The 10,908-nt window shown below is 36.4% G+C and overlaps 1 protein-coding gene across 1 annotated transcript; it reads left to right on the top strand.

Moving 5' to 3' along the window:
• Positions 1-1,197: 1,197 nt before the first annotated feature.
• LOC112466381 (serine/arginine repetitive matrix protein 2-like) lies at positions 1,198-5,704 on the top strand (the record flags this gene model as incomplete). Its single annotated transcript, XM_025034445.1, has 7 exons — positions 1,198-1,403; positions 1,517-1,939; positions 2,198-2,346; positions 2,446-2,653; positions 2,760-2,921; positions 3,012-3,159; positions 3,249-5,704. Coding segments are annotated over 7 exons (2,300 nt in total), but the record flags the coding sequence as incomplete, so codon positions are not given.
• Between the last annotated feature and the right edge of the window lie 5,204 nt (positions 5,705-10,908).

Genomic DNA, 10,908 nt, shown 5'->3' with positions numbered 1-10,908 from the left:
ACGGACCTCTTTTCTATGTCTTTATTTTTTCCCCCTTTTTGTCTCTTCTTCCTCAACTGTTATATCGTACAGCAATAGATTCTGAACTATATATTGCAGCATGGACAATAGAAGCCAAAGCGCAGCTGCTAGGACTCAAACAAATGTTTAAATTCTAACTGATGTTCGTGTTTTATCAACCATGCTTTGGATTCTGTCGATACAATTTCCTTTTTCTAATTGTGTCTCTTAAAATCTTATACTTAATCTTGGAACAACGATCTGTGTTGATCATAATTCATATTTTTTAATAATGCAATAATGCTACAACATGTATTTCAAAAAAGAAACTGAACTTTTCTCTGTTTATGAAATTTTATCTGCAATATATATTTTTGTCGATTGAATTTATACAGTTCCTATTTTCGAGAATTTAAGTTAAGCAGTTCTTCTACTTATTGTATATGTTGCTATACTACATGCTATAAAGTTTCTTTTTGTGGCATATTTATTAAGATATATTGGTATGATAAAATTAGGGCTGTGTAGGTATTAATGTTCCTCTTTAACTTCACTTGATATATCAATCAAATGAGAGTTATGCTGCGATAATGAATTTTTAGAAAATGGAGGAGCAGAACTTTTCCCTCTTAAATGAGACTAAAAAAAATTAGAGTTATCACATAACTTTGGTATTAATTTTGTAATTCCAATATTTTGATTACAAGAATAATGTACAGTTCTTATAAACTTTAATTTTTCAAGTTTCTTTTTATTATTTTATATTTAATCTTGATTAAATACTGAGTTTGTTTCATCCATCTAATCTTAATTTGCATTTGTTATGAATTCCGGATCTATTTTTGCATCTTTCTTATTACTGTCTAACGCTTTGTTAATGTTTGTCAACATTTATTTGAGCGACGATAATCATTCAACTTGACACACGAAAATACTTACGGTTTATTTGTGATCTTATTACTTTATTTCTATTAGCTAATTTGTAAGGAACTTGTTTTTGAGAGATAAAGTTATCGCAACAAGTCTATGCACTTGCATTTACGTTGTCTCTAGCGGAGAATGACAGGAGAAATAACGTAGCATTCAACTATTGGAAGAGAAACCATGATTCCAAGTGATCCGTGCGATGCCACGAGCCACTTGCAACAGCTCTAGTAAAGATAGCTTCTTACAGAAACTTAACTGCGCTATAAATAGGCAAAACAATATCGACATGGGAGGTAATGGAGAAGATACGCGCGCTTATACTGCCGGACGAATTCGAATCCCTGAAAGTGGCCAAAAGCACTCTGGAATTCATTCGGCTGGAGGGCGACCTGCGGGACCGATGCAGGTTGCCGAGGGTGTTGGCCAGGCTGGACCTGCAGCAATTGAATCTCGCCGGCTTTCCCAACGTCCTCAAGGTAAATGTCGCCACCAATTTTAATCGCGCAATACAATTCTGCATTAAACACAGAGATTTAAGCAACGAGATCTGTGACATTGGAGGAATTAATTAATTTTTTACTTTATTAAGGTCCGGGCGGCCGAGACGAAGGATGACTTCCCAACGAAACACAGCTGGAACTCCTATTTCAGGGATGCGAAACACATGAACGAGTTGAAGGCCGGCGAGAGACCGGACACTATCCACATTACCGGTCTGCCAGTTAAATGGTTCTCCGAGGATAACGCAAGCGTACCGAGCGAGTCGCTAGTCACGAAGATCTTTCAGAAATGGGGCACGTTGAGGAGACTCGACGTGCCTGCCGCGGATCGCTACAGATCCAGAATGCGGCTCGGTAATAACATTCATAAGTTCAGTTACGAGGACGGCTTATTTTTCGACGTGTACGTACAGTATGTCGAATATATGGATTTTGTCAGAGCGATGGACGCTCTGCGTGGTATGAAACTGTTGAAGAAAGACGGCCAGAATTCGTTGACGGCGACAATAAAGGTAATATTCAATAGAAAATACAATGCCTCTATAGTATATCTGTTGTGACATTAAAACTTTTTTGACTGTATATCTACATCAATACTAATGTGTATAATATGTTTTCTGGAATGTTAATAATTGTAAACTTAACTTAACGTAAGATAACATACATTCTAAACGCGACAATATGCGACAAATAATTTTCAAAATAAACAGAACAAAAAAAAAAGATTATTAATTCGAATATCTTTTGATGATTGAAATAATTCCATTCAGGTTGATTTTGACAAGACCAAACACATGAGCGACAGTTCGGTATCGCATCGGGAATTCGAGAGAAGGCGTTTAATAGCGCAGGACAATTTAGCGGCGGAGAAAATTCGAAAAAGAGAAGAAGCAGAAAAGAAACGGCAAGAGGAATTGAAGTAAGCGTTTTAATGAGAAAAATACTTTAAGACGTATTCTATAAATACGGTATTGTATTTCTTTTTTGTGATACAAAATTATTCTTGCTTTAACCTTAGAAAAAAGGAGGAGGCAGATTCACTAGCAAAAGTAGATCGACAACGAACGCGGGAAGAGAAACGAAAACGAAAGGCTCTCACGAAGTTTCGTAAGCAAGAAGAGGACAAGGTTTCAATGAAGATCGCTAGGGAAGAACATAAGTTGATAAAAGCTCAACGGCAGTTGGAAAGCATACGATTATTAGATGAACTGTTTGACAGAATAAAGGTGGGTGACAAAAAATAAATTGTTGGTGATAAAATCGTTTTAAGGTTGAATAAAACCGATAAAATTAATTCACGAATACGTATCTGATTATGTACCTCAATTACAGACGAAAGTGGAGAAGAAAGAGATTAAGCTGGATCAAAACATCGCAAAAAAGAACGAAACAAAAAATGATCAAACAAGTGAAAATGCTAAGAAAGTAGATTCGGAAAATGACAAAAAAAATAAGGACAAGAAGAAGAAAACAAAGAAAGATAAAAAGAAAAAGGTGTTTAATTATTTTATTACGTAAAATTTGCATTATTGCAATGCAACGCTATTTAAGAATTAGCATTTAATAATATTTTTATTGTTATAGAAAAAGCAGAAGAAAACGCAGAAAAAACGGAAAAAAGGTGATAATTCCGGCTCAGGTAGCACAACCGAGGAAGAATCAGATAAAGAGACAAATAAGAAAAAACTGAAGAGTGTCTTGATAAAAAACGACGGTGCGACTTCGTCTAAAGGTACGTTTCATACAAAATATTATTTATACATATAATGCTGTGAAATAAAAATGTACAGATGTAGTAAAATAACCCAACATTAATTACAGATGCTGTGCCAGCAAATCTTCCTTATGACTATTCTGATTCGATATCGATGGACAGGATACCAATGTTGCCGTCAATGGCGCCATTCCATACGTTGAGAATGCCGAGGTATGCGAGATCACAGATGATGCGGTCGCCAATGTCGGGATATTCGATGTCGATCCATCAGCCCATGTTACCTATGGGTAGAGGTCGGGGACGATACGAAATGAACTATGCGTTGGCAAATCCTTATTTATATAATGGACAATACTACGAGTATTTTACACATCTGGTCGAGCGGGACTCGAAGCAAAAATCGAGGATGCGTAACCGTAATCGAAAACCGATAAATAGATCTATCTCAAGAACGAGGACCAAGTCAAAATCCAGGAGCGTCTCCAGATCGCGTAGTAGAAGACGCAGCAATTCGCGCTCCAAGAGAAGGTCGAAATCCAGATCACGATCGCACAGATCGAGATCGCGATCGCGCAGATCGAGATCACGATCACGCAGATCGAGATCACGATCGCGCAGATCGAGATCGCGATCGCATCGTTCGAAATCGCGCTCTAGATCGCGCAACCGCCGGAAATCGGCAAGTAGATCGGTCTCGAAGAGGAGAACGAGAACAAGAACAAGATCGAACTCTAAAACAAAGCGCAAGAAATCATCTAGATCAAAGTCCAACTCCAGAACGCGTCGTTCTAGATCCAAACGAAAATCGCGATCCAGAAGTCGCTCCAAGTCCCGCAACAAGAATCGTTATAGGAGCAAGCGTGGCGAGAGATCGTCTTCCGTCAAAGTTACGCGGGCGAAATCACGACCCACGTCACCCAGACGCAGATCACGCAGTAGTTCTTGGTCTATGCCAAAGTCGCCAGGTCGTAGAAGTTGCTCGTGGTCGAGAACTGCAACCGAAAATAATATTAACGAGCAAGACGTGAGCAAGGAACCTGAAAAACCTGTTCAAGAAGAAGCAACAAAGGAAACGGAAAAAGAAGAAACGCAAAAGGAAGCGAATTGATAGGACTTAGCATGATTTTGTTGAAATATGTCAAGAAGAAATTTTTTAAAGATACTGCTATATAGGAAATGATCAAATACAAACTTTTAGTATGTTGCAATAATGCGAATATATCTCTAAATTCATTGAGTGTAGATAGAACTTCCTTCTTGTACAAAACATGTAAATAATTACGTTGTAACGCAGTCTTTTCTGTATATTTTTATATTTGAACTAACTTTTGAACAAATTTTTTATTCTATACATTTACTTAGACGACAACATTAATTTGAATGAAAACAAAATTTCGATGATTTAATCAATGTAAACTGAAATAATCAATAGTGACATATTAAAATATGTAAAAAGTATCTTCTGATGAAAAAAAAGTTCTGTTTATTACTTATCGCATTGCGATAAAATTCAAAGATTTTTTAAAAATACTTTGGAACAGAAAAACAAACGGATATACTCATTATGTAATTGTTTCAAATATTTTAGTTATCTTTATATATATGGTACAAGGTAATTCTAGTAACTAACTGGATTAGTAAAATGCAATTGCATTTTTTTTAAATGGAATTATATACTTTTTTTAACATAAATAGATTTTTTTTCATTATTCTGTATAATAGAATTAGGAATCGGAAAGTCAATACTTTGCTGGATATTACACATTTTGTCAAAATTATTACATCAAATACACTACCATGACATTCTAAATATCTTCCAACAAATTTTTTTATATTTTTCATAACATTGTCATGTTGGTCACTAATTGTATTGTGACTAGATATTTGATACAAATCTATAAAGAAAAATTGTTTTAAATCCGCATTCCTCCACTTTAGCCTTGTTCACCTGATTTGAATCCCCTTGATGTTTTCTTTATAGAGGTATTTAAAAGATAACGTGTATTCACAAATTAGAAAATGTGTTAGTCAAGCACTTAATGTAATAAAGTAATTTTCTAATATAAAATGTGTAATAACTGACAAGTATTAACCTTCCGATTACCTTATCTTATTCTTTTATATATATAATAATAGAAAGAATCGATTTATGTTAAAAAAGAGCATGATTCCATTTTAAAAAAAGTGCGTTGCATCTTGTATACATCACTGCATTATTCGAAAAAATATAATCACGTAATAGTAGATCTGTCTCATACTAAATAAACAGTAATAGCTTCTATTTTACCATGTTTTTCTATCTTGACTTAAGAAAGAGCTATAACCTGGTCCAGTTACTAGAATCATTCTGTATATAAAAATTCTTGTTGGATGTACTAGCCAGCTATACTTCGTACTCTTATTGAAATTGCAACGAGATAAATTCGAGAGAAACGGAGTAAAACGTGTCTCTAGAGAAATTATATCGATACGGGAAGTGTTCAATTCAACACACATGAAAACCAATGGCATGCATACATATAGACACATTTAAAAAGACAAATACAGTTTATTACAAACATACTGCATTAATTTTTTTCCAAACTTACTTTTCCCTCATTTGACCTTTTCTGCTTAAAGTGAGAGGATGCATTTGAAAAATTGATTGAAATACTAATATTTTTTTACATTCTTTAAAGTAAATGTTTCTTATACATTTTGAGCTATATAAGATAATTTTCGGATATGTTTACGTATTTAAAAGAAGGTTGAACATATAATTCTCTCGTGGTTTGAATAGTTAGAAGCAGATTATTAAGAAAAAAATTATTTTAAATTACTTGATTTATCAGCTAGTGTAACATCTTTTACTTGTAGCCTGAAATACATGAAGAAAAGAAGGATAAATTATTACATGGGATGTGAAATTGTGGCACATCTCTAAACAACATCGAAACTTTTTAAGTGCACTTCTGTAATTTTATCAATAATTGTAAAAAAGATGACTTTTAACCATAATTCAAATTCAGAAAAAACTTATTTAGAAAAAGCATCAAAATGTAGGAATTATATTAAAAAATGAATAAAGCAAAGATGATTCAAATATATTAATTCAGTAAAGAAGGAACATATATAAGATATAGTTTTATTCTACGATTTCACAAATACACCGATCTTTTCTTCTACTTGGAATATAATTTTCTTGTTTTTCGCGCTGTAGTGAGCTAATCGCGGGAATTGATTAATGAGAGAGAGGGGGGGGGAGGGATAATAAAAAGATTCAGAACGCAATCCTTCCGATTTGCAAATTTATTTGTTCTCGACATGAAAACACGTTGGTTCACAGACATCGTAATAAGTTATACGCGCGTTCCGTCCCTCGTTAATAATGATCGATCAGCTTCGTGATTAACGCTAGTTTTTAAAGAGTATCGACCGGGCCCTATTTTTAACGCGGGATTCGCAATTTAATCGGTTGCTTAGTGCCATGGCGTTCGTATTATTTTCTTCTCCTTTAAAAATATGCGCTACGTTTATGTCGTCGCTATTATAATTAAATACACGTAACGTATATACACACTCTTCCTCGTATTAATCGCACCCCACATTTTAATGGCAAACTCATCCGTAACGCTCACCCACTGTTGATGATCGAGTCACTAATAATGGAAGATACTTAATCGTTCTCCGTCGAAAAACACGTCCTCCCGCTTGACGGAGACGAAGGGTGGGAAGCATAACCCCTTGTAAATAAACTTGAAATTTATTTGCTTGGGGTTACGTTTCCCACCCTTCGTCCCCTGTCCCTTTCCATTTAATTATCCCCTAAGAGAGTTGATCCTATCCCTCGGAATTGATTAGATATTGACTACTTTCAAGATTCGTTGCGTGGGATTTGTTCCTTAGCGACGCGGACGATAGCATCCTCGTCCCGTCGTCTTAAACTATTAGTCGTGATTATAATAACGCCCCGTATATGTGAACGCTACACTGAGAGAAATATATATTTTTTTTTTCAAAAAAAAAAATTTTGTTGATTTAATAAAACTGTTAGTTGCCAAGCAGATGATTTGATTGGCTTAACAAAATATTTGTACAAAATATTTTGTTCTTTTTGACTATTTTGTTTGTTGACTATATTGATTTGTTCTTTTTAACTAAATATTTTATACTATCAATTATACATAATATAACATTAACTAAATATTTCTTTGAATAAATTTACTATTTTTAAAAACGTTATAATGTTCTTGGTTCAACAAAATTATTTTATTGAGTTAACAAAATTGATCATTAACTTAAAAAAAATGATTTTGTATGATACCATTTTCAGAATTCAATTATTTCATTTTGTTCAAACAATAGACGTGTACTTAATTCAATAAAATAAATAATTGGGTCAATAAATTGAGAAATCAACAAAATTGTTTTGTTGATTCTACAATATTTTTCCCTCAGTGTAATTATAATTAGTAGCGAATTTCAACACCCACCCTTGAAATACTTTCTGATGCAGACTTTCGTCACTTATATACGTCCCATCGTTTATTATATATGTATAATTCCGTCGTAAATACGATAGCTAATCTGTCAAAAACAGTTTTCGCAAAGTGTATGGAACAAATTTCCTTGTTAAAATGCCAGCAGAAATATAACTGGAATATGATGGCAGATTGACTACAGAAACCAAACAAAATTTATCACTTCGTGATGACCGTTTAAACCATACATTCCATTTAAATAGTTACAGAATGGGAGATTCTGCTGTCAGATCGTATATCGGGATCTACCAACTGAACACGAACTTAATTCGGAATAGATAGTGGCAATCTGCAATAGTTTACTCGAATTTGCTGGCAAACTGTCGGCACACTGCCAACATTTTATTTATTAGAATAAAAGATATAATTATGTATGATGTGCATATATCGGCGCAACTATGCAAAAATGAGCTTTATGAACATTTTATGAACAATTAAAAATGATGAAAGCGGTAAAAGATAGGACAAAATTTAATCGATTGAAAGTTAATCAATCTATAAAAAAAAAAAACGTGAACACCATGACCGGCGCGAAATCTCTAAGTAAGTCTCTTTGACTTTACAATTCAGATAGTAATCTCGTGCGCATGAGAATCGCTTCCTTCTCCGTTTAGTAATCAAAGAGTTAAGTCTCGGGTTGGCACTCGAATGACTATATGAATGAAAAGTAAACCCCGTTCGCCAGGATCGCCGGATCCCGACGCAGGACGAGCGCTATCGTCCGCGTAAATTCTTTTTTTTTTTCTTCTTTTCAAGTGTGAGAACCTCAGTGTCGTTACACCGTTCGAGTCTATAGGAATCACAGAAACGCCTGACTGTTTCGACAAGCGACATCGGGTCGCGTCTCTCAGCTCGAGATGTGAGGCATAGTTATAATCATATATTACGCCTAAAAATATATATATATGTATATGCGTATATGTATATGTATAATTTAATCATAAAGATCTTGGGAATCAACATTCCAAAGGGATTTCGCGCGTTTTTTTGTTGTTGCAAATTAAGGACTTAAAGTTTCGCAAAGTTTCTAAAATTACGCAAAGTATCTTATTCGAAGAGCCCAAAGGTCTAGGAATACGGCGATTCACTCAACATTTCCGCGGACTCAGAGTACGTCCTAGGTGCCTGGCATTTTGGACTGTTCGCTATTTGAAGAATGTTTCGAAATTACGCTAAAACCTCGGGGGCCGCGAGAGGGTCCCCCTGAACTAACTTTCAAGAATTCAAGTTCCTGCGGGGTCGAAATTACAGGAAATACGAATTTCAAATCAGAGATTGTGTCGTCGTTCTAACATTCGCAGTCACCACTACATCTCTGTCAAAAGAAAGGGTCTTTAATAAATAGCGGGTGTTCCAGGGATCTTCGAACAGATCCCCATTCATCTACGATTCCAAATTGGTCCAAAAAGAACCAATTCAACTCGCACATGAAAGACGAGATTGCCAGTCCTGGAACGCTCCGCGTATACGTGATGCGAAAGCGTTATGTTTCTGTAATTATATAATTATAACTATAAGAATCGTCCAACCGCATATCGCGCTTGCATGATTCTCGAGCAACAATGTGTAAGGTTTAACACGACACCCTGTGTGCCACTTCCTCGCGAGCTCGACCTGTTGAGCCGGAGCTCAATATCGAAAGGATCTTTAACACAGAAGATGCAGCGTAGAAGCCTTTCGGGAGGAACCCCCACGTCCCCCACGTGCGGGGTGGTCGCTTTGCGAGTCGCCTGGGTTTTGAACTATCGATTACAGCGCGAACACGAACTTGATGAAGGAGAGACCGATCGGAGTCTGAGGATTGTTGATGGCGATACATTTGTGTAAGAGCGAGCGTGAACAGAGGACGTTCGATAATCGGACAAAAAGCATGTCCGAATCAGTTTAGGAAACACGCCTGTGAGAAATTAAAAGCCGCGCGCGGTGGCGACAATTGAAGCGATAGAAATATTGCTGTGAAGAGAATCGATCTTTTTTAAGCCAATTCCAACAACTCTGAAGTATATAGTCTTCTTTCTTTAAAATATTCTGTGAGATAAAGTAAAATTGTTTAAAAGTACTTTGGCTCTTTTTCTTCAGCCACTTGTCTGTCTCACCTCGAAAAATCATGACTTGAGGGTTCGCAAATCATTTGGTAACAACTGCGACGATGACAATTTCTCTCCTGTGTCCCTTATGCGAAAAATGCAAAATGCGAGTTCACAAAATCCGAGTGAGGAAGAAGGGTCGCGTTATTTTGAACAGTTGCGTGAAAAAGGGGACTGACTATACGTTTCTTCCGGGATTGGCGGGCAGTATCTTGTATTTCGTTCAATACGACGTCGTCATAATAAATCTCAAAGACGTAGCAAAACTTTCCGAGACGCTCCGAGTTGTTTTTAAGCGTATTTTATTTCTACATGTATATGTATATACTTCTCTGGAATTTCGATTTAGTAGATAATGATAACATTGACGTTCGGTGTTGGCCTCGGTACAGTATCAATTTCTAATTAATACGGAAATATTGGAAAAGAAGATCTTTAAGTACTATAAACGATAAATATCTAAGAACACGCTTCCAACGCTTCCAAGTCCAACGTGTTTCAAACATTTTGGAGTCTGCCATGCGCCTGATTGAAAGCTTCAGAAAATTTCAAGATAACGTGATTGAACTCCAAGTTCTTATCGCAATTACCGCTCGATCCGGAGTCTTGAGACTTCAGAGATTTATCCGAAGACAGAATTCCGCAGATTCGGCTCTCTCGAGCCCGAGAGTTTGGAGTTTCAAACATTCCGGAGAGTCGAGGGAGGTCTGCTCGGGGATTCGGATGGTTTCGGGGGATCCGCGGGTGCGCTCGTCGATAATGAGTGTCGATCAGGATGAGAGGTCAGGGGAAAATCGGCTGGATTGTTGGATAGGAACGCGTTAACCAGTCGACGTGCCGCGAAGTTCCGATCGCGATTGGCATGCGCACGCGCGTGAGTTAGCATAGCTCTTTTTTTCTTATTAGTCGATTCGTTAGCGGAGTCTAAAAAAATATCGTTAAGTCTCGTCGTAAGAAAAAGTTCGCTCTCGGTGCTTCGTATAGTATCAAAACCACTTTAGCCCTACAAATTTGTTTGTTTCTTTTTTTGTTGTTGTTTTTCTACCGCGCAATGAGATGCACTCTTGCATGCTTTTTTAAACGGCGCGCCCTCGTTCCTTCTAACGAATGTGTGTGTGTGTGTGTGTGTGTGTGTGTGTGTGTGTGTGTGTGTGTGT

The sequence above is a fragment of the Temnothorax curvispinosus genome, unplaced genomic scaffold (genome assembly GCF_003070985.1).
Source record: "Temnothorax curvispinosus isolate PA1 unplaced genomic scaffold, ASM307098v1 QBEX01016115.1, whole genome shotgun sequence".
NCBI lineage: Eukaryota > Metazoa > Arthropoda > Insecta > Hymenoptera > Formicidae > Temnothorax > Temnothorax curvispinosus.
The sequence above is the reverse complement of the archived record's forward strand: the minus strand, read 5'-3'. Positions and strand labels throughout refer to the sequence as shown.